Below are 24,620 nucleotides of genomic sequence, written 5' to 3' on the forward strand. Positions count from 1 at the left end.
AGGTTAAGTAACATTATATAAGGTAGCATTGTTTAAAGTGGCTAGTGATATATTTACATAATTTCCCATCAATTCCCATTATTAAAGTGGCTGGAGTTGAGTCAGTGTCAGTGTCAGTGTGTTGGCAGCAGCCACTCAATGTTAGTGGTGGCTGTTTAACAGTCTGATGGCCTTGAGATAGAAGCTGTTTTTCAGTCTCTCGGTCCCAGCTTTGATGCACCTGTACTGACCTCGCCTTCTGGATGATAGCGGGGTGAACAGGCAGTGGCTCGGGTGGTTGATGTCCTTGATGATCTTTATGGCCTTCCTGTAACATCGGGTGGTGTAGGTGTCCTGGAGGGCAGGTAGTTTGCCCCCGGTCATGCGTTGTGCAGACCTCACTACCCTCTGGAGAGCCTTATGGTTGAGGGCGGAGCAGTTGCCGTACCAGGCGGTGATACAGCCCGCCAGGATGCTCTCGATTGTGCATCTGTAGAAGTTTGTGAGTGCTTTTGGTGACAAGCCGAATTTCTTCAGCCTCCTGAGGTTGAAGAGGCGCTGCTGCGCCTTCTTCACGATGCTGTCTGTGTGAGTGGACCAATTCAGTTTGTCTGTGATGTGTATGCCGAGGAACTTAAAACTTGCTACCCTCTCCACTACTGTTCCATCGATGTGGATAGGGGGTGTTCCCTCTGCTGTTTCCTGAAGTCCACAATCATCTCCTTAGTTTTGTTGACGTTGAGTGTGAGGTTATTTTCCTGACACCACACTCCGAGGGCCCTCACCTCCTCCCTGTAGGCCGTCTCGTCGTTGTTGGTAATCAAGCCTACCACTGTTGTGTCGTCCGCAAACTTGATGATTGAGTTGGAGGCGTGCGTGGCCACGCAGTCGTGGGTGAACAGGGAGTACAGGAGAGGGCTCAGAACGCACCCTTGTGGGGCCCCAGTGTTGAGGATCAGCGGGGAGGAGATGTTGTCTACCCTCACCTCCTGGGGGCGGCCCGTCAGGAAGTCCAGTACCCAGTTGCACAGGGCGGGGTCGAGACCCAGGGTCTCGAGCTTGATGACGAGCTTGGAGGGTACTATGGTGTTGAATGCCGAGCTGTAGTCAATGAACAGCATTCTCACATAGGTATTCCTCTTGTCCAGATGGGTTAGGGCAGTGTGCAGTGTGGTTGAGATTGCATCGTCTGTGGACCTATTTGGGCGGTAAGCAAATTGGAGTGGGTCTAGGGTGTCAGGTAGGGTGGAGGTGATATGGTCCTTGACTAGTCTCTCAAAGCACTTCATGATGACAGAAGTGAGTGCTACGGGGCGGTAGTCGTTTAGCTCAGTTACCTTAGCTTTCTTGGGAACAGGAACAATGGTGGCCCTCTTGAAGCATGTGGGAACAGCAGACTGGTATAGGTATTGATTGAATATGTCCGTAAACACACCGGCCAGCTGGTCTGCGCATGCCCTGAAGGCGCGGCTGGGGATGCCGTCTGGGCCTGCAGCCTTGCGAGGGTTAACACGTTTAAATGTCTTACTCACCTCGGCTGCAGTGAAGGAGAGACCGCATGTTTTCGTTGCAGGCCGTGTCAGTGGCACTGTATTGTCCTCAAAGCGGGCAAAAAAGTTATTTAGTCTGCCTGGGAGCAAGACATCCTGGTCCGTGACTGGGCTGGATTTCTTCTTGTAGTCCGTGATTGACTGTAGACCCTGCCACATGCCTCTTGTGTCTGAGCCGTTGAATTGAGATTCTACTTTGTCTCTGTACTGACGCTTAGCTTGTTTGATAGCCATGCGGAGGGAATAGCTGCACTGTTTGTATTCGGTCATGTTACCAGACACCTTGCCCTGATTAAAAGCAGTGGTTCGCGCTTTCAGTTTCACGCGAATGCTGCCATCAATCCACGGTTTCTGGTTAGGGAATGTTTTAATCGTTGCTATGGGAACGACATCTTCAATGCACGTTCTAATGAGCTCGCACACCGAATCAGCGTATTCGTCAATATTGTTATCTGACGCAATACGAAACATATCCCAGTCCACATGATGGAAGCAGTCTTGGAGTGTGGAGTCAGCTTGGTCGGACCAGCGTTGGACAGACCTCAGCGTGGGAGCCTCTTGTTTTAGTTTCTGTCTGTAGGCAGGGATCAACAAAATGGAGCCGTGGTCAGCTTTTCCGAAATATCATCAACCATGTGTAGTTATAACTAGTGATTATGATTGATTGGTTGTTTTTTATAAGATACATTTAATGCTAGCTAGCAACTTAACTTGGCTTACTGCATTCACGTAATAGGCAGTCTCCTCGTGGAGTGCAACGAGAGGCAGGTGGTTATAGCGTTGGACTAGTTAACTGTTAGTGTTGCAAGATTGGATCCCCCGAGCTGATAAGGTAAAAATCTGTCATTCTGCCCCTGAACAAGGCAGTTAACCCACCGTTCCTAGGCCGTCATTGAAAATAAGAATGTGTTCTTAACTGACTAGCCTAGTTAAATAAAGGTATATAAAAAATGAAGAAAAAAAACGGCAAAATCGGCACCCCAAAAATACCGATTTCTGATTGTTATGAAAACTTGAAATCGGCCCCAATTAATCGGCTATTCCGATTAATCGGTCGACCTCTAGTTTAGTCCCAGGGTCCCTAGCTTGGTGGTGATCTTGGTAGGGACTATGGTGTTGAACATTGTGCTGTAGTCTGTCAACACCATTCTCACATAGTTATTTCCCCTCTTGTCCAGGTGAGACAGGGCAGTGTGAAGTGCAATTGAGATTGTGGATCTGTTGGGGCGGTATTGCGAATTGGAGTGGGTCTAGGGTGTCTGGGATGATGGTGTTGATGTGTGTCATGTGCAGCCTTTCAAAGCATTTCATAATTACAGATGTGAGTGCCACAGGGCAATAGTCATTTAGGCAGGTTAAATTTGGAGTTCTTGGGAACAGGGACAATGGTGGTCAGCTTGAAACATGTTGTGATTACAGACTGGGGCAAGGAGAGATCAGTGAAGACACTTGCCAGCTAGTCTGTGCATGCTTTGAGAAACGCGCCCTGTTATATCTTGTGATTGTTAACCTGTTTAAAAATGTTGCTCGTATCAGCCACGGTGCTCGAGATCATCCAGAAAAACAGGGGCTTTCATGCAAGACACAGTGTTGTATTCCTCGAAGCGAGAATAAAAGGCTTTTAGCTTGTATGGGAGTTCTGCATCACTGGGCAACTCACGTCTGGGTTTCCCTTTGTAATCTGTTATCATCTGCAAGCCCTGCCACATATGATGAGGGTCGGAGCCGGTGTAATTAGATTACACCTTCCTCCTATATTGTCCTTTTGCATGTTCGATGTCTCGTCGGAGGTTGTAGCATGCTTTCTTGTATGCGTCCATGTCTGTGCCTCGTTTCTTATATGTTCATATAGTCACTGTGGGGACGACATCGTCTATGCATTTAGAGTTGCCTGAAGCCACCGTCCGATCATGCTGCTGCATGAAGAATCCACTAAGTACTACGTGTCATCATCCTGCCACGTCCCTGTAAGACATAATATTGCCAGCCAGGTCAATCGTGATACAAGTCAGTATTCAATGTCCATCCATGTCTGAGGACGTCAGGAGATGACGTGTAAACCGGCCACTAGTTACCTTCAAGTAGGTTTATGGTGTTGGGGATGGTAGATGGGCGTAAGCATCTGCCTCTGATTCCAAAGGTTGCAAGTTCAAATCAAGCGATAGAAAGTTTTTGTTTGTTTTAAGCCTATCCCAAACCTTATAACCCTTACCTTAACCATTCGGAGTTCATGCCTAGCCTTAAGAATTTAGAGTTAATGCCTGAACTTAACGCTAAACTTAACCTCAAACACTTTGAGATTTGACGTTTGGAAGAACTTCAAAATGTTATGTTTGAGAAGCATGGATGAATGTCTAATTCTGACGTGAGACTGTGAGAGCTGGTATAATATTGCAGCTTTTCAAGTCTCTCTGATGGGAGACTTGAACGAAGTTCATCCAGCTTATTCTCGAGTGACTGGACATTTGCCAATAGAACGGAGGAGAGCGGCGTTAGATTTTCACCAGGACTCCAGCTCTTCTACTGCGTCTATGCTTGCGGCGCTTTGGTAGCCCATGGAACAAAGGAATAGATAGGGTCCGGTATGAACAGGGAAACAGCTCAGTCATAGTTGATGTCAAAATCGAGGTTAGTAACTGACAATCTCATGTCCAGAAGTGCTTGGCGATCATATGTGATAATAGTATGACCTTTCTATACAAAAAGTTAAGGTAAACACTAAATAGAAAAGTTGGGATGGAACTCGTAAGATGTCGCTCTTCTCCGTCAGCGCCGTCTTTTGAATCAATATTACTAAGGACAGATTAAACACATTTTGGCCAAGGGATCAGCAAAATAAGTTTAGAGGGTGTAATTCAATATAATGTAATATTATTAATCTACAATTTATGTTCAAGGCTCACAGGGATATTGGTATCAACAGTACTTGACCAGTTGCCTATTTTTCAACTCAATACTTGTATTCCCCCAAAATTGTGTTTTTCTTTAACATAAATGCGCTGCAATTTAAGATTTAAAACAACAAAGTTTTCTCTCTGCCTCATGGCAAAATTTGTAGAATTGCAGGATATTAGCTTGAAAGTACCAGCGGAAAATTGACTTTTTTTTCAACTGAAAGACGATGCCCAGAGCTTACTCATGATGTTGCACACCGATTTAAGTAAACAAGTCATTGTTTTAGTCAAAGTATGATATATTTGGCTTGAAGTGGGAAATCCGAAGTGGGAGATTTGTGGAAATACTTGGCAATGCTTATTAGATGACTTTCAAATACTTTTCAGACAACGTTTCGTTACCACCCACCAGCGTGGTATTGTTTATTAATCAGAAACAGCTGCAAAGTTCTTCATCTTCGCTACTGAGCTGAGCCAAACAGCCTTTCGTCCACTTGGCCGCCTGAGCCATGGAGCAAATTAAAATAGGGGGAGCAAACTTGTTTCAAATCCATTGGATAATCTGCAAATTTTCACTTATTTTTGAGCTAGTCTGTATTTCATTTTAAATTTGTTTTTGTATAATTGTGTGACATGATTGAGTTCTCTCTCCCCCGTCACCCCAAGATGAATAATTTTGACCACTAAAGTTTTGCTTCACTACATGCTCCACTCTTTTGGTTGGTGCATCTAGAAACCACAAGTGTCTGTCCTATAATGAAAAGGCCCCGCAAAAGAAAATTCAAGGAACCTCTTTACTTATTTTGGTGTGCTGTTGTTACATTTGTATTAGTGCTTCGAGTCCGATTCGCTCAGGGTGTTGTTAGGTGTCATTTGTGACGTGCATCATGAGCAAAGTCATTGTAACCTATCATTTCACATCCCTTGCGAGAACCATGAGCAGGGGAAGATTTGGTTTTGCTGTACCACACCCGAAGCCTGCCAGCAAGCCTACCTACTATTCCAAAGGTGGCACCTTGTCCATTCCAATGTAGAAGAGCGCATGTCTCTAAACCTTTCAATAGTTAACCATATTACCAGAGCTTCATCTTATTACTATTTCTATGGCGGATTTGCGGCCGCAATTTATGGAAAATGCCAAAACTTTGGAGATAATGCAACTAGATAAGGTTAGCTAGATAAAGTTAACATAGTTAGCTACACTGACAGCTATCAGTGCCTTATTTGTTGATGTTTCTCCACTTCAATTGGAAATCACCTCTGCGTTCGTTCCCACCCCGAATTTGTGAATATTTTTTATAAGTATCGTGTATAAGTCATTCTTCAGAGGTGGAACCTAAACGAGCAAGTAAACTAATAGGGTTAAACTCTCCTCCATGCCAGCTGCTAACAGCTTGCTCAATAAGCTAGTATTTCTGGTAGTTGTGTACATATTGCTGTATATATTGTTTTTGTGTATATTTATTGTTATGTGTTCATGTATTTTTACTATGCGCAAAATTAGTTGCCCCCTGGCGATAATGAAGACTACTCTACATTTCCACTATAGAACAGGAATTACGTTGAAATAGGGCTGGCATTGCCCTCTGGTGGCGTCCTTTAAAGCTGCAACAACAAAATGTGTAGAATTGCAGGAAATCACAATAGCTTGAAATGTGCAAAATGTTCTCTCCCATGCCAGGCCTTTAAAGTGTTCCTTCCCAGGGCCTGAGACTTGGTTTGTCCGGCCATGCACTGTCGATGTCAGAGTAAAACTCCTTGTATGCTATTTTTTCTCACTCGAGTTGTGTTCCGATTGTGAGGGGGTCCCTGATGAATTTGCGATCAAAAGAGGTCCCCGACCCAAAAAGGTTTGAGTACACCTGCTCTACAATTTGCTTTAACACCTTATGATTCATAACAACAACAACAAAAAAGGACCTAGCTAGCTTCAACTCCATGTTTATGTTTTGGTTGTTCATAGGTAGGTTAATTAAAAATATATATACATGTCTTGCTTCAGATAGGTTTGAGGTTACCCTCAAACCTATCTGCTTGGTAATGTTAGGCTATAACTAGCTAGAATGTTAAACCAAATTGATCTAGCTACACATGATTGTCACCAGCACTGTGTGTAGCACACTAGCTGTTACACTCTACACTGCCATTTCACTTGCAAGTTAATGTTAGAGAGCGGTACACTAAAGATGCTTGCAAAGGCATCAATTCCACAGTTATTGGAAGCCTTGACCACAATGAAAAGAACATGCAGTGAACATGCAAAAGTATTCAGCCCCTTGGCATTTTTCCTATTTTGTTGCATTACAACCTGTAATTTACATGGATTTTTATTTGGATTTCATGTAATGGACATACACAAAATAGTCCAAATTGGTGAAGTGAAATTTAAAGAATTACTTGTTTCAAAAATGTCTAAGAAATAAAAAACGGAAAAGTGGTGCGTGTTCACCCCCTTTGCTATGAAGCCCCTAAATAAAATCTGGTGCAGCCAATTACCTTCAGAAGTCACATAATTCATTAAATAAAGTACACTTGTGTGCAATCTAAGTGTCACATGATCTATCACATGGCCCCAGAGTCTGCAACATCACTAAGAAAGGGGTACCACCAAGCAAACAGCACCATAAAGACCAAGGAACTCTCCAAACAGGTCAGGGACAAAGTTGTGGAGAAGTAAAGATCAGGATTGGGTTATAACAAAATATCAGAAACTTTGAACATCTCACAGAGCACCATTCAATCCATTATTTAAAGAATTGAAAGAATATGGCACCACAACAAACCTGCAGAGAGAGGGCTGCCCACCAAATCTCACAGACCAGGCAAGGAGAGCATTAATCAGAGAGGCAACAAAGAGACCAAATGTAACCCTGAATGAGCTGCAAAGCTCCACAGCTGAGATTGGAGTATCTGTCCATAGGAACACTTTAAGCCGTACACTCTACAGAACTGGGCTTTACGGAAGAGTGGCCAGAAAAAAAGCCATTGCTTAAAGAAAAAATTAAGCAAACACGTTTGGTGTTCGCCAAAAGATATGTGGGAGACTCCCCAAACATATGGAAAAGGTACTCTTGTCAGATGAGACTAAATTTGAGCTTTTTGGCCATCAAGGAAAATGCTATGTCTGGCGCAAACCCAACACCTCTCATCACCCCGAGAATACTATCCCCACAGTGAAGCATGGTGGTGGCAGCATCATGCTGTGGGGATGTTTTTCATCGGCAGGGACTGGGAAACTGGTCAAAATTGAAGGAATGATAGATGGCGCTAAATACAGGGAAATTCTTGAGGGAAACCTGTTTCACTCTTCCAGAGATTTGAGACGGGGACAGAGGTTCACCTTTCAGCAGGACAATGACCCTAATCATAGTGCTAAAGCAACACTTGAGTGGTTTAAAATAAATACTCTTGGGGCTAGGGGGCAGAATTTTCACTTTTGGATAAATAGCGTGCCCAATTTCAACTTCCTGCTACTCATGCCAAGAATATAAGATATGCGTATTATTCATAGATTTGGATAGAAAACACTTTGAAGTTTCTAAAACTGTTTGAATCATGTCTGTGAGTATAACATAACTTATGTAGCAGGCAAAACCCAGAGGACTAACTGTTCAGATATTTGTTTTTGCTCTCTCTGTTCCCTGAAATTGTCATTGCCAAGGGATATTTCTTAGGAACCTGTTTTCAGTTCCTACCGCTTCCACTGGATGTCACCAGTCTTTGGAATTTGGTTGAGGTTATTCCTTTGTGCAATGAAGATGTAGGCCAACTAGGAACTGAGTAACACTTTTGTGAGTTGCGCAAGACGTGAAAAGTAGCGTTGGTTTGTTTTCATTCCTGTATTGAACACAGATTGCCCCGTCTACAATTTGATCGATTATTAACGTTTAAAAATACCTAAAGTTGTATTACAAAAGTAGTTTGAAATATTTTGGCAAAGTTTATAGGAAACTTTTGAAATATTTTGTAGTGAAGGTGCGTTTTATGTAAGCAGTTTTTTCTGGATCAAATGCGCTTTATAAATGGACATTTTGGATATATATGGACAGAATTAATCGAACAAAAGGACCTATTGCGATGTTTATGGGACATATTGAAGTGCCAACAAAAGAAGCTCGTCAAAGGTAATGCATGTTTTATATTTTATTTCAGCGTTTTGTGTAGCGCCTGCAGGGTTGAAATATGCTAACCCCTTTGTTTACTGCTGGTGCTATCATCAGATAATAGCGTCTTATGCTTTCGCCGAAAAGCATTTTTTAAATCTGACATGTTGGCTGGATTCACAACGAGTGTAGCTTTAATTAAGTATCTTACATGTGTGATTTAATGACAGTTTTAATTTTATAGTATTTTATTTGAATCTGGCGCTCTGCATTTTCCCTGGCAATTGGCCAGTTGGGACATTTGCGTCCGGCCTATCCCAAAGAGGTTTTAAGGGGAAACATTTAAATGTCTTGGAATGGCCTAGTCAAAGCCCAAACCTCAATCCAATTCAGAATCTGTGGTATGACTTAAAAATTGCTGTACACCATCAGGAACCCATCCAACTTGAAGGAGCTGGAACAGTTTTGCCTTGAAAAATGGGCAAAAATCCCAGTGGCTAGATGTGCCAAGCTTATAGAGACACATCCCAAGAGACATGCAGCTATAATTGCTGCTAAAGGTGGCTCTACAAAGTATTGACTTTTGGGGGGTGATTAGTTATGCACGCTCTTGTTTTCAGTTTTTTTGTCTTATTTCTTGTTTGTTTCACAATAAAAAATGTTTTGCATCTTCAAAGTGGTAGGCATGTTGTGTAAATCAAAAGATACAAACCCCCAAAAATCTATTTTAATTCCAGGTTGTAAGGCAACAAAATAGGAAAAATGTCAAGGGGGTGAATACTTTCGCAAGGCACTGTATGACACTGTGCCAACAGAGCAATTGTTCATTGCTTGACACAGGCTAAGACCCTTTCAATTATATTTCTGTCTTTCAGCAGGATGAGTGGAACTGAAGGTGGAGAGCAGTCCCTGTTCTTTCTAATTCTCCCTGACCTGAGGAAGCTGTGCTGTGTCACCCTGTCCTTGCAGTCTGATGATGGAGAAGTGAGAAACAAGCAGGTGAAAACATGCAGGTGAGACAGCTGCTCAGAGTTTGCTTGGAAGTTGCTTGAATAAATACAGGTTCTTATTTTTTGATTAATTAATTAATGGAATGCAAACCTCAAAATTCCCAATCTCTTCTTAACCCAATGGTAATGTATTTATCTTTCTGTAAGAAACTCAGGTTGTTTTTTGAATGAAATATAAAAACTTTTGAGATGCAGAAAGGATGCACAGAAAGATTGCACAGTTATTCTCTAGTTTAAAATCAACTTTTTATATTGTATTAAAGTGCATTGTTGCTGTTCTCAGGTTAATAAGCGGACCATTTTAATTAACTTTCCTATATTCACTTTCAGGGAGCTGTTGTTATTGTATGCAGACATCATTGCCTCTCCGGTTTTGGGGTGCTTCTCGGAGATCACAATGGTGATGGCGGTAAGTGTGCACTCAAGTCTGTATTTAATAGTCCACGAAACAGACAGACTAATCTCCCGTGTGCAGATTCTGAGTGTAGACCGAGGGAATCTGCCAGGACTGAATGGGATGTGTGATATCCGAGCAGTCCGAGCTCCAGTTTTCATGTTTGGTAATTTGGACATATCAGGATTGGGCGAAGGCGGTGCTTAAACCGCTTGCCCACGAGTGCTTTGTACGTGTGCCCACACAGATCGGAAAGGGGGGGGGGTTGATTTGGCTGTGCGTTTCCATTTGTGAGGGTGAAGACTTCATTTTTGCCGGAACACTCCATTTCTAACACATTTGAACACAGAAATGATTCAGGCAGCTGACCAAGTTACACAAGAATTTACTTCTGGTTCATGTTTGGCTAAATGTACTTGTGGCAACCAGCCAACACAATACATTTTCTCCTGCATATATTTGAGTAAGATGATGATACACTTTTTGAACCACTCAGTTGAAAATCATGCATTTATGAATTCTGTGAAATGTATTTTACTCAGTATTGTCAGTAGTTCCCCTGTATACTTTGTCTCATATACTTTCATTAGTATGGTTACCAATGACTGCACTAAAGCAGGTCATTGGAGCCTTTGATCTGGCTTGTTTACCAATTGTTGGAGGTTATGTAAGTGCACAGTGAGTAAAACACCACCTTCACATGCCATGTAACATGACACCAACCAGGTGTGCACGCAAGGGAGGCTTTGTCACGACTCTCCAGTCATAGGAAATTGTTTGTTTTCCTTAGAGGGAGATATATGGGTTAGGCACCAAATGGAAGACAATGGACTGAAATAGGAAAGGACTTTATGGATTTATAACAAACGCTCATTGTCGATTTCAGTTGCAAAAAGTTTGAAAGCAGTTTTCGTTGCATGCCCTAATGAACACGACCCTGTATTTTCTTGGGATTTTGAGGAGGGATTTACCCAGTTTCACATTGCACGATTACAGAATTGGCTTCTCTCTCTAATTTATCATTGTAACTAATTAAATAGTTGTGTTTACTAATCTTACATGGAATGGGTAGCATAATGCAACATAAAAGGGTCATTCATTCATTCATCCGCTGAAATATGTTCTCTGGTATAAATGGATGATGTAAACAGGTTAATATTGTGTGAGAAAATTAGAAATGTGTGAGTGAGTGTAACATATGTGTGTGCGTGCCTAAACATATCGTGCAGAGGCATGTTGCATGCAACCCAAAATAGTTGGTCTGCATTCCAAACACTGTCATTTTTTTCACCCCTTCTGGATTGTAGCCAAAATAATAGAAAAACAAAAACAATATTAGATTTTTCCAAATGTAATATCATTTTAATCTGCGTATAACGGTTTGAGCTGCTTTACAAAAACAACAGGTTCTCCATATTTGAATCTTAATTTCAAACAAAAATAATCAATGGTTTTCTATTTGTGAAACACCAATAACTTCCTAACTGGAAAATCCACATTATTAATTAACCCCTGCATGTAAACATGTAATCAACATTGTGCATCTGCTCCAGCACTCCATTTGCTTTCACTAGTGCTACTTGGGGCGGCAGGGTAGCCTAGTGGTTAGAGCGTTGGACTAGTAACCGGAAGGTTGCAAGTTCAAATCCCCGAGCTGACAAGGTACAAATCTGTCGCTCTGCCCCTGAACAGGCAGTTAACCCACTGTTCCTAGGCTGTCATTGAAAATAAGAATTTGTTCTTAACTGACTTGACTAGTTAAATAAACACAGTTCTGGTGAATCATTGACTGTGTTGCAGTTGTTTAACTATCTTCCCTTTAACAGAGTGGGTTATCAGAAGAGTCAATGACTTTCATATTGTTGAATTCAAACTTTTCCCCCAACAGATTCCCTTTTTTAAAAGAGGAATAGTACAAGCTTATGTACAACGACACAGTCTGCAGGTAAGCTTGGGCTGGCCTACTTGTCATTCACTTTCACTCATTACTTCAGCAATTTTGACCAAGTTTAGAAACCAATTCAGATACATTTTTACATGTATGCTAGTTTTACATTCATGATCCACATCCACATTTTAAATAAATGTGAGATATTATGTTTTTACTTCTGTTATTTACTACTTGAGAGGTCTTTCCCTGCTTATCTTGTGCCCCCTTGAAAACTCACGAGGCCCCACAGGGCTCAGTACTAGGTCTCCTGGTTGAGAATCACTGATATAGAATGCTGTATCATAGACGGGTGGATGCTGTCCCGTCTAGTCAGTTAAGTTACATGTAGTCTCTCTGTGTTGTGTTTGGGCAGATGGGCTCTCCTCAGAGGGTTCTCCCTGGTATTCTGCAGACCTGTCTGTCCTACTCCTTGACCAGCAGGCTGGCTCCAAACTGGAACAAAGTCGGACAGTTCCTTATTGCTGGTTTGTACTAGTACTGTATAAAGGAATATGGAATTAATATAATGGTACTGTTTTAACTTAGTAATATTGTTATGGGCTAGTTATTATGATATACAGTAGTTAGCCTATCACCAGTCTGTTTTATCTAGGAGAGGAGAGCTTAAACAGCTCATGGGTGACAGAATTTCAGCGGTATCAATAGATGACTAGTAATCTGACAGTGGTGCAAACACAGTCCTTCCCATATCTCCAGCCTTTTTCACAACCATAACCCTAGTCTCACTTTTTAAAAACATTAACCCTTACCATAACGCAGGCCCTAACTGCAGCCCCTTTTGAAAGCCCCTCCCTAATCCCTGGTATTTTCCCTTGCTCTTTTTTATGGCTCATCATCCAATTAAAGCGTTTGTCATTTACAAAGTAAGAAAAGGGGATAGTTAATAAGCTGGGCCTGATAACATTGAATTGTTTCTCTCTTTTGTGAAATGTTGCTTCTAGTTGGAAGTGATTTCGCTAGGCGGTTGCAAAGGTCACTGTTTAATCGCAGACCTGTTGAGAAGGCATGTCTATAATCGCAGTGACTCTGCAAATATGTTACACCACCCTCCATTACCTTCACCTTGGGCCTATTTGATATGATAGTGTGTATTTGATTCTGAGTTCACACAGGGCGCTACACATACACACACACACACACACACAGAGAGAGACACTCTCACGTCTCACACATGCGCACGCTCACACACACAAACACACACAGAGAGAAACGCACACACTCATCAATAGATGACTAGTACAATTTTCATTTTTTTAGTTAACCTTTTATTTAACTAGGCAAGTCAGTTAAGAACAAATGCTTATTTACAATGAAGGCCTACATACAGGCCGCTGTCTATTCCCAAATGTTTTCTTGCCCTTGACTGAAACGAGAAAAAAGTGAAAATGTACTTGCACTTAACCTGGATTGCCTTTTGTTGCCTTCCAAAATATTCCGCTATTTGAATGGATGGGATCCATGAACAGCCTGTCTGGCACTTATTTAGATTACGACTATGAGAACAGCTCTTCTTAGACAACTACAGTAATGTTATCATTAATGCTGCATCATTACTGCCGTTTCCTCTCTTGCAGACCCTCCAGCCCCCATAATCTATAAATAAATTAAGATGATTATTTTATGACTCCCATCTCAAGAGCCTGGCCAAGAAGAGAGAAAATGTATCTGAGGTCCTCCAAAACCTTAATGTTTTACATAAAGCGTGTCCATGTCTTATGATAACAGACCGGGGGAAGGCCAGACTGTCCTTCGACTTGGGAGTTTGTTCCGTGCTAAACGCGACCTTCCCTGCCAACTTTATTATTTTATATCTAGTCTTTCATGGCTGCCAGAATGACACACACGTAGACACGCACATATGCATGCGTGCGCACATACACAGACAGAGAGACACACACACACAAGTCTCACACACGCGTATACACACACACATAGAGAGAAACGCACACACTCATCAATAGATGACTAGTACTAATCCATCTACATGTGCTGCAACAATGTAGTACTCTAGGTTTGATTACTTAACCATGTCTATTGATCTTGTTCACTTTCTAGGGAGGGATTTTCTGGCTGATTCGGGGAAGCTCAACGCCATTGGTAGGTGTTTGAGTGTGAATGTTCAGCTGTTACACTTTCAGTATCCTTTACAACATTGGTTTAGAAGTTATTTGAGCTGTTTAAGCTATTTCTCAAAGCCTTTAACCTTTAGCTCTCGAACCACAGTGGTATACGCAGAGCCATAAATAGAGATATAGAGGTCACCATACTATATATGGCTCTAGGTTGAAGGTTTCCTATAGTGGAAAGGCTATAATGACAATTCTAGTTGCTCTAGCCAAGTGCATTAGGCTTAACTCTGAGTTATTATTAATTGCTCAGTAAATTACAAATCTTAGTCAATTCAAAAAGTAAATTCAAATAGTTCTCACGATGTATTTGGAAGCTAAATTAAAAAAAAAAAAAAAGTGTCTCTGTACTCCAGCATTTTATATTTGAGATCAAATTAGTTCATATGAGGCGACAGCACAGAATGTCACCTTTTGATTGAGAGTTGTGAAAATAAAAGATGGCTATAAACGCTCTTATATTCATTGGATACTGCCATGTTAATAAAAAAATCATGAGTGAGATAATGATGATGAGTGAGAAAGTTACAGAGGCACAAAGATGATACCCTTGAAAAAATGCTAACTTTTCAGTTTTTCGTCATGGTGAGTGGTTAGCATCTGTTGTTGTAGCCTCTGTAACTTTTATACTCATCGTTATTCATGATCCATTCATGAATTATCTGAATTATGGCAACATCAGGATGAATTTAGAAGTGTTCAGAAACATCTCTGCTCATTTACAAAGAAAATTACTCCAGATACCATTCCCCATTCAGTTGCTATTGGAAAGAATACACCCAAAACAAACTGCAAATGCACCCAACAAGTTTGTAGTCACAATCTTGATGTCATTGGGTTCACGCGATATGGGACCAAATACTGCTAGACTACTTATTACACTGAACAAAAATATGAACACAACATGTTAAGTGTTGATCCCAAGTTTCATGAGCTGAAATAAAAGATCCCAGACATTTTCCATTCGCATAAAAAGCGTATTTCTCTCAAATTCTGTGCACAGATTTGTTTACATCCCTGTTAGTGAGCATTCCTCCTTTGCCAAGATAATCCATCGACCTGACAGGTATGGCATATCAAGAAGCTGATTAAAGCATTATCATTACACAGGTGCACCTTGTGCTGGGGGCAATAAAAGCACACTCTATAATGTGTAGTTTAGTCACACAACACATTGCCACAGATGTCTCAAGTTTTGAGGGTGTGTGTAATTAGCATACTGACTGCAGGAATGTCAACCAGAGCTATTGCTAGAGAATGTTCTGAAACAAAAGTTATTCCATGGCCTGCATACTCACCAGACATGTCACCCATTGAGCATGTTTGGGATGCTCTGGATTGACGTGTACGACAGCTTGATCCAGTTACCGGCAATATCCAGCAACTTTGCAGAGCCATTGAAGATGAGTGGGACAACGTGTCGCGCTGCATGAGGCAAATGGTGGTCACACCAGATACTGACAGCTTCTACCCCCAAGCCATAAGACTGCTGAACAATCAATTAAATAGCCACCCGGACTATTTACATTGACACCCCGCCCCCCTTTGTTTTTACACGCTGCTGCTCGCTGTTTATTATCTATGCATAGTCACTTTACCGCTACCTACATGTACTAATTACCTTGACTAACCTGTACCCCCGCACATTGACTCGGTACCGGTTCCCCCTATATATAGCCTTGTTATTGTTATTTTATTGTGTTCCTTTTTATTACATTTTTTTACTTTAGTTTATTTAGTAAATATTTTCATAACTCTATTTCTTGAACTGCATTGTTGGGCTTTAAGGTAAGCATTTCACAGTAAGGGCTACACCTGTTGTATTCGGCGCATGTGACAAATTCAATTTGATTTGATATCCAATTCAAATTGCTGGAGTATAGCTTTACTGTTGAAATACATATGGTGATGACTCTACAGGACTGTACTGTACATATAAACTTCCACCTGACATTGATATGGCATGACTAAGTGAAAAATCTACTTGAGTAGAAAGATGTTAGGATTCGCCCCTGTACTGTACAGTCCTCATCATATGTATTTGATGGAATTATACTGAATTATATTTTGGGTTATTTAGGCCACTTTAAAATGAAGTGTTACTGGCCTCTAATCCAGCAGAATGACAAGGTTCTATGTGTCCTTTGCCAGTGATCGAGCTGAGTGCCAATGAAAGCCAGCTGTGTGTCAGTGTGGAGGCCAACACTGTCCGACTCCCTCCAATCAGGGTGAGCCCAGCAGCCAGTCAAAACAACCCTACATACTCACACAAACACACACACACGCACACACACACAGCCATCTGTTAAATATTGCAGTAAAAAAAAGCAATTGTCTCACTGCCTGATATTCCATAGAATACTGCTAAAACAGAAGTAGGTTCACTGGCAATTGTTTCCCTCCAACACAATATGTACCATGCATCACACTGCCAGACAGACATTAACAAACTACACACCTTCACCAAGTATTTCTACCTTAACCATTCATCAGGTTGTCATTATAATAATTTGTTCTCATTAGTTATCTCTAGTTGTACTCTGTAACATTTACTTTTTAAGGATTGTATGGTTGACTTTTAGTTGGCAGACTTTGACATCCCTCCCATGGTCCTGAGGAACTTCCATAGCCAGCCAGATGCTGTTATCCAGACCTCCATGTCCAGCAACTGGTGTTACATTCTGCCAAGGTCAGCACTTTGACACGTTTTATTTTCCTTTTAAAGGTAGGCTCAGCAATTTCACAGCGGTCACGTGATCACGTTTTGGTAGACATTTTTATACACGGCGACTTACAGTAGAGAGTGCTTATAGAGAGAATCTTATAATATCTGAAAATATGCTGTAGTTAGACAGTGCATTCGGAAAGTATTCAGACCCCTTGACTTTTTTACATTTTTGTTATTCTTATTCTAAAATTGATTAAAACAAATTCCCTCATCAATCTACACACAATAACCCATAATGACAAAGCAAAAACAGTTTTTTATACATTTTTGACAACCTCGAGTCTTCTTGGGTATGACGCTACAAGCTTGGCACGCCTGTATTTGGGGGTTTTCTCCAATTCTTCTCTGCAGATCCTCTCAAGCTCTGTCAGGTTAGATGGGGAGTGTTGCTGCAGAGCTATTTTCAGGTCTCTCCAGAGATGTTCGATCGTGTTCAAGTCCGGGCTCTGGCTGGGCCACTCAAGGACATTCAGAGACTTGTCCCGAAGCCACTCCTGCATTGTCTTGCCTGTGTGCTTAGTGTCGTTGTCCTGTTGGAAGGTGAACCTTTGCCCCAGTCTGAGGTCCTGAGCGTTCTGGAGCAGGTTTTCATCAAGGATCTCTCTGTACTTTGCTCCGTTCATCTTTGCCTCAATCCTGACTAGTCTCCCAGGCCCTGCCATTGAAAAACATCCCCACAGCATGATGCTGCCACCACCATGCTTCACCGTAGGGATGGTGCCAGGTTTCCTCCAGATGTGACGCTTGGCCTTCAGTCAAAAGAGTTCAGTCTTGGTTTCATCAGATTAGAGAATCTTGTTTCTCATGGTCTGAGAGTCTTTAGATGCCTCTTGGCAAACTCCATGCGGGCTGTTTTGTGCCTTTTACTGAGGAGTGGCTTCCGTCTGGCCACTCTACTATAAAGGCTTGATTGGTGATTATTGTATTTCTGGAATGTTCTCCCATCTCCACAGAGGAACTCCAGAGCTCTGTCAGTGACCATCAGGTTCTTGGTCACCTCCCTGACCAAGGCCATTCTCCCCCTATTGCTCAGTTTGGCCGGGCGGCAACTCTAGGAAGAGTCTTGGTGGTTCCAGTTTTCTTCCACTTAAAAATGGTGAAGGCCACTGTGTTCTTGGGGACCTTCAACTATTTGGTTCTTGGAGACCTTCAATGCAGCAGAAATGTTTTGGTACCCTTCCCAAAATCTGTGCCTTGACACAATCCTGTCTCGGAGCTCTATGGACAATTCTTTCGACCTCATGGCTTGGTTCTTGCTCTGACATGCACTGTCAACTGTGCAGGGTTGCAAACTAGTCACCTTTCGGCGAAATTCGCTGTTTTGAATCCAAAATAGGTGACCTACGTGATTCGTGTAGATCAAATGGGGGCTTTGGATCACTACGGGCTGTAAGCGAACGAGTGATGCGCATTTGGAGCAATACTGACTGTATCCAAGGCTCAGCCAATCGTTCACATAACAACAGAATGCAGCATGCTACTGAAGAGACAACCAATTTGCAGCATCAGTGCGCGCTCTGGAAAGGCAGCAGAGATTGGAAAGGCAGTTTCCAAGTTACAGAAACGCATCCCCTGAACGATGACAAAGAGGTAGGTGAGAAGCCTGACCACGGAGACAGGGGTGAGAAGGTGATGAAGCGTACTTCATGAGCTGTAACTGAAAAACAACTGGCATTTAGAAAGTTTGAGGTGAGGGAGAAAGTGTGGTGGAACAAGAATTGTAAGCATTGTTAAGTATCTTGCTAGCTGGATCGAATTCTGCATTAGCTAGCCAGAGAAATGTTGAGCAACATTAGCCAACTTAACTGATCAAATAGTTGAGTTTTTGGTGTGAAAATTAGCTGGCTAATAACAGCTAGCTAACGTTACAACATCAGATGAGCTAACGTTAGTAACCTAACCAATTGGCTATAGTATTAACATGTATACGACTCCTTGCCGTTCCTCAAGTTATAACGCATTAGTTGCTTACTGGACCCTGGCAATTTGTGTGAAATGTTAACTAGCAAATGAACTATCTACTATCTGTGAACTAATGTTTTCCCTCGACAGTATGTGGTTCATTTTCAAAATGAGTGAATTAGGTGAAAATGAGGCGTTGCTTGTGAAACAAGTGGATTCAGGGATCAAGTGTAGCTGGAACTAGGCCTGGCTTATGCTGGATGCCACTACAGAGGTGTTGTGTCTTTGGTATCATTAAAGTGAAGACGGTTATTTTTATCAAATCAATTCTCTGTCATTATTATTACGTGATTAAACTAATCATGTAAATGTAATTAACTAGGAAGTCGGGCATCAAGGAAAATCTTCAGATTGCAAAGTTATAATTTTCCTAATATAACTCTTCAGATATTTTAATATCTGATCAATTAGTCTTCTAATTAATGAATTATTCTTTACCTCACGTTAGTCTCATTCCAAACGTCATAAAATGTTGGTTATCTACACGAACCCAGCCTTTACTATGAATCATCCATACCCCAATTGTCTTAATCATTTATTTACTAACTAACTAAATAATCACAGAAATGCATAGACAAACAAACAGTAGATATGGTTACAAGTTATGTGTTTCCTGTCATCTCTGAGGTCACCAAATGAAACACACTGGTCATACCCGTCCTTTAAGTGTCCGCAGACCATTCCCACCTTCTCACAAGTGGACATTTTGTAACAAATTCCCATTTTGGGGATTTAGGAGTTCGCCATGTGAAATCCTTTGTTCTCTCTATATGTCTCTCTTTCTGCATGGCCAGGGGTAGAGAGTCTCCTCCAGGAATTTATGACCTGAGGTAACAGAACATGGGTGTAGGGGAGAGAGAGAGAGAGAGAAGGAGGGGGATGCCGCGATCTATACCCTGAAAGGGCCACGTCATGACAGAGGTGAAAGGAACACCACACACTTTCCCTCTTTCTCACTTTTTCTAAACAGTGGATTAAAAGGGGTATGCCAGGTGTACTCTCTGCCTGAAAGAGATCAGTTATGTTAACAAAGGGGGTATCTGGCACATTGTAGAACAGATGTCCACAGGCAGAAAGTGTACAATGTAATAATGTGCAATGTAGTCCAAAGATATTGCTTTTATTGTGTTGAACTTGACAGTCACACTGAGTGACAGGGGATTATTAAATGTTTTACTTTTGCACACATGTAACCTTGTGCACCTGATCATTGTCTACCATAGTGACCACTATAATAGAGCAAAAATATAATGCCTATTTGTTTCATTCTATTTCTACTTTAAGATGTTTTTTAGATTTTAGACGTGTGTGGTCACAAGCGTTCTATTATAAAGGCCGTCATGGCTAACTGCAATATTAGTGTATTGTTTTTTCTCAAGACATGAGTGTCATTTGCAGTAAAGTCTAGGCAACAAATAAGATTGGATTGCTTTCTTTAAATGTTTTATTTTACACATAGAGACTGATCATGTAGCTCATATATTCTTTGCTATTTAATTAGTTAAAACCTGCATTTCCCACTAGCAGAGATTTTGTGCATGTTTCAGCCCAACAAAAAAAAGTGTCACCTTTTTGGGCCTTTACCAGTTTGCATCCCTGCAGCTGTTGGGACCGTATATAGACAGGAGTGTGTGGCTCTCCTTTATTTTCAAGTTTTCCACTCCGCTAGCCAGCACCTCGGCTAAATAGGCGTGCGTTTCTTTTTCTTCTAGATCAATCAATTGAGTTTACCACAGGTGGACTACAATCAAGTTGTAGAAACATCTCAAGGATGATCAATGGAAACAGGATGCACCTGAGCTCAATTTTGAGTCTCATAGCAAAGGGTCTGAATACGTATGTAAATAAGGTATTTCTGTTTTGTATTTTTAATGCAAAAATGTCTAAAAACCTGTTTTCACTTTGTCATTATGGGCTATTGTGTGTAGATTGTTGAGGATTCTTTCATAGGGTTGTAACATAACAAAATGTGGAAAAAGTCAAGTGGTCTGAATACTTTCCGAAGGCACTGTACATTTTCTTACTTTTTTCATTCTGGTCTCCTGTGGGAATCGAACCCACAACCCTAGCGTTCACAACCCTAGATTCTTTCTGTATTCATAATAACAAGTGTTTCGAACACACGGGCAGGGGTTTGTACACAGGTATGTGTAAACCAGTGGAGGATGGTGGGAGGAGCTATAGGAGGACAGGCTCATTGTAGTGGCTGGAATGGCATAAATTGAGAAAAAAAACATTGCGATGACAGGTTGGATTGAACTGTTGATATGTCATGGAACTTGAATACTTATGTATGAACAGAGAATAACATAAAACGTAAGAACATCAAAATCAGGGTTGGGCTCAATTCCATTTCAATTCAGGAAGTGAACATACATTTTGCAATTTCAATTTAACTCCTGAATTTACTGAATCTTAATTTGAGGTTTAAAAGGGCTTCTGAAGTTTGTAATTTTCACTTCGAAATTTCAGACTTGATTTTCCCTTACGATAAGTATATCAAACCCTATAAACATGTCCATTAATAATAATAATAATAATAATAATAATTCATGTTTCCTGTTGCTGCGGGATTATTTTCCTTTCTCAAAACTTTCTCAGATTTGACAAATTAAGATCCAAATTAAGGTCCGACATCTGTACAACCTGTCAATCTTGTATGTCTTTACTGATATCTTATAGGTACACTTGATATATATCTTCCATCTGTGTTGTGTGTAGCATGAAAAGGGGTCAGATCGTCAGCATCAGTCACCGGATGCCCACCGAGAGCCCCTTCCAGTGCTACGCTGACATCCAGAATCACTGGAGCAGTTTGGTAGGTCACAGCCTGGTCCCACATCTGTTTGTGCTGTCTTGCCAACTCCTATAATCACTGTCATGACAATGGCCATAGGAATTGGCAAGACAGCACAAACCGATCTGAGACCAGGCTAGGTAAGTTACACTTCACATTAACTACTCTTCATAAGGGCTGCATAAAGCTTCCACGAAAGAGACATCTCATATGTCATAACTACGAGATTTTCCTGACCACGTTACCTGACTAGGAAAAGCTCTTGGCCCTAGTTAAAGGTTATGATTCCAGGTTGGGTCAAGCTCACTTTAGTGAACCATGTGTCACTGTCAATTCAGACTTATTCACTAATAGGTTACCTACTGTAATTGGCTAGGCATAACGCCTGCTTGCTAGCTTACCTAAATGATATGTAGTGTAGCAACAATGTCAATTTATTTGGCATCAACTGATTTCTCTTATGTCAACAATAATGCAAACTCACATTGGCATCACACAACACAGACACACACGTGGACTACTCCAGGGAACTGTTGTTCTAACTACAACCACAGGACCAAACTTGATGGTGGTGAATGACATCCCATTGCTCACATCCTGTCTGTCAACGTCTGTCAGTAACTAAACATGGACTTGGCCCGGCGCAGTGTGTGTGCTTGAGTGTGCCTGTATGCGTGTGAGTGTGTGTGACAATGTGTGTGAGTGTTTGTGTGGACTTGGCCCTTCAGTATGACTCACTAACGTTGGCTGGAAACAAGCCATCAGATTTCACACCCACGCTGCCTAACAGTTTACTCTACCATCATGTTGTTAATTAAGGTCCCTTTGCTCCTAAAATGCCCAATGATAAACATGCATTGCCAAAGCCCTCTCCCCAACATGTGTTGTTAATTAAGTATATTATAGTGCTGTATGACTATTGTATCAGCCTTGAACAAGAGCTCTCACTGGCCTGTGTGGTTGGGCCAGTGGATAGAACAAATGGACGGGACAGCTGGCTGATAGGAATGCTCGACACGTTAGTGTTGGTGTTGGTCTGTCGTCACATCTGGGTGAGTGCTTCACATTCAGAGATGGGTCACAAAGAAATAATCTTCCTTGCTGTGTCGTCTACTCACCCCCTCTGTTTGACACTGCTAGCTTATACACACACACACACAATACACACTCACACACAGTTAATGTATTTGTCCTTACTGCTTCTTCCTTGTTTATTTTTAATTTTTCAGTATGGCTACCAACTCCCCCAAATTGATGAGGAAGAAGTGATTTATTGCAATGTATACTTCAAACTGGTTGGAGAAAGGCTGTTCACGTATCCTTTTAAGCCTGTGGTATGGATTGGGGACCATCTGAGGCATCTGCCTTTGGCCCACCTGTTGACTGTTATGTTGTTACACTGATTCAAAACTGTCACGTTTATGTCTACTCATGCAACTGTTATTGTGATAAGGCACAGTTAGTGTTTTCTTGTAACTTGTAACTGCTTGTAACCAGCATTTGTCCCTTGATAGGTTGTAAAATGAAACATTAATCGAAATCTGGAGAGGGAAAATAACAAAACAAACAGTGTAAAATGGTTCACATATGGTGTTCTTCAAGCCAGTGTTCACTCTTTAAGTTCATTCAAATTTGGCAGACATTTCAATTCATCTTAAAGGGGCAATTATATTGTTTACAAGTAAAACAAGCTTATATTTTGGCTTCTGATGGGGTACAACAGTTGAACTAAACTCGTGAGGAATTTCTAAGTTATATTTTTCAAACATCAATGGCTATACATCATTAATTTAAAAATCCAAAAATGGATGTACCAATCCCAGATGGGTCCTTTAAAGTGAGTTCCATCCAGACAGTGAACATATTACGTTTCTTTAAAGGCCCTGTTCAGGCAAACTAGATTTTCCTGTGTTTTAGAAACTCAGCAAAAAAAGAAACGTCCCTTTTTCAGAACCCTGTTTTTCAAAGATAATTTGTAAAAATCCAAATAACTTCAAAGATCTTCATTCTAAAGGGTTTAAACACTGTTTCCCATGCTTGTTCAATGAACTATAAACAATTAATGAACATGCCCATGTGGAACGGTCTTTTAGACACTAACAGCTTACAGACGGTAGGCAATTAAGGTCATAGTTATGAAAAATTAGGACACTAAAGAGGCCTTTCTACTGACTCTGAAAAACACCAAAAGAAAGATGCCCAGGGTCCCTGCTCATCTGTGTGAATGTGCTTTAGGCATGCTGCAAGGAGGCATGAGGACTGCAGATGTGGCCAGGCAATAAATTGCAATGTCAGTACTGTGAGACACCTAAGACAGAGCTACAGGAGACAGGACGGACAGCTGATCGTCCTTGCTGTGGCAGACCACGTGTAACAACACCTGCACAGGATCGGTACATCCGAACATCACACCTGCGAGACAGGTACAGGATGGCAACAACCACTGCCCAAGTTCCCCAGGAACGCACCTACCCTCCTTCGGTGCTCAAACTGTCCGCAATAGGCTGAGAGAGGCTGGACTGAGGGCTTGTAGGCCTGTTGTAAGGCAGGTCCTCATTCGACATCACCATGCGACAACGTCACTCATGGGCACAAACCCACCGTCGCTGGACCAGACAGGACTGTCAAAAAGTGCTCCTCACTGACGAGTCGCGGTTTTGTCTCACCAGGGTTGATGGTCGGATTCGTGTTTATCGTCGAAGGAATTAGCATTACACCGAGGCCTGTACTCTGTAGCGGGATCAATTTGGAGGTGGAGGGTCCGTCATGGTCTGGGGCGGGGTGTCACAGCATCATCGGACTGAGCTTGTTGCCATTGCAGGAAATCTCAACGCTGTGCGTTACAGAGAAGACCTCCACCTCCCTCATGTGGTACCCTTTTTGCAGACTCATCCTTACATGACCCTCCAGCATGACAATTCCACCAGCCATACGGCTCTTTCTGTCCGTGATTTCCTGCAAGACAGGAATGTCAGTGTTCTGCCATGGCCAGCGAAGAGCCCGGATCTCAATCCCATTGAGCATGTCTAGGACCTGTTGGATCGGAGGGTGAGGGCTAGGGCCATTCCCCCCAGAAATGTCCGGGAACTTGCAGGTGCCTTGGTGGAAGAGTGGGGCACCCTCTCA

At 41.8% G+C, this 24,620-nt stretch overlaps 1 protein-coding gene across 1 annotated transcript in view; it reads left to right on the forward strand.

Moving 5' to 3' along the window:
• The window catches only part of LOC115130425 (uncharacterized protein C18orf63), a 43,723-nt gene that overhangs the window by 4,411 nt on the left and 14,692 nt on the right, over nt 1-24,620 (forward strand). Inside the window, 9 exon segments of the mRNA XM_029661569.2 lie at nt 9,402-9,539; nt 9,867-9,945; nt 11,819-11,875; nt 12,234-12,345; nt 13,937-13,978; nt 16,159-16,235; nt 16,590-16,696; nt 21,419-21,515; nt 22,724-22,809. Coding sequence (XP_029517429.2) covers nt 9,406-9,539; nt 9,867-9,945; nt 11,819-11,875; nt 12,234-12,345; nt 13,937-13,978; nt 16,159-16,235; nt 16,590-16,696; nt 21,419-21,515; nt 22,724-22,809 — 791 coding nt within the window. The 5' untranslated portion in view covers nt 9,402-9,405.

The sequence above is a fragment of the Oncorhynchus nerka genome, linkage group LG6 (genome assembly GCF_034236695.1).
Source record: "Oncorhynchus nerka isolate Pitt River linkage group LG6, Oner_Uvic_2.0, whole genome shotgun sequence".
Lineage (NCBI taxonomy): Eukaryota > Metazoa > Chordata > Actinopteri > Salmoniformes > Salmonidae > Oncorhynchus > Oncorhynchus nerka.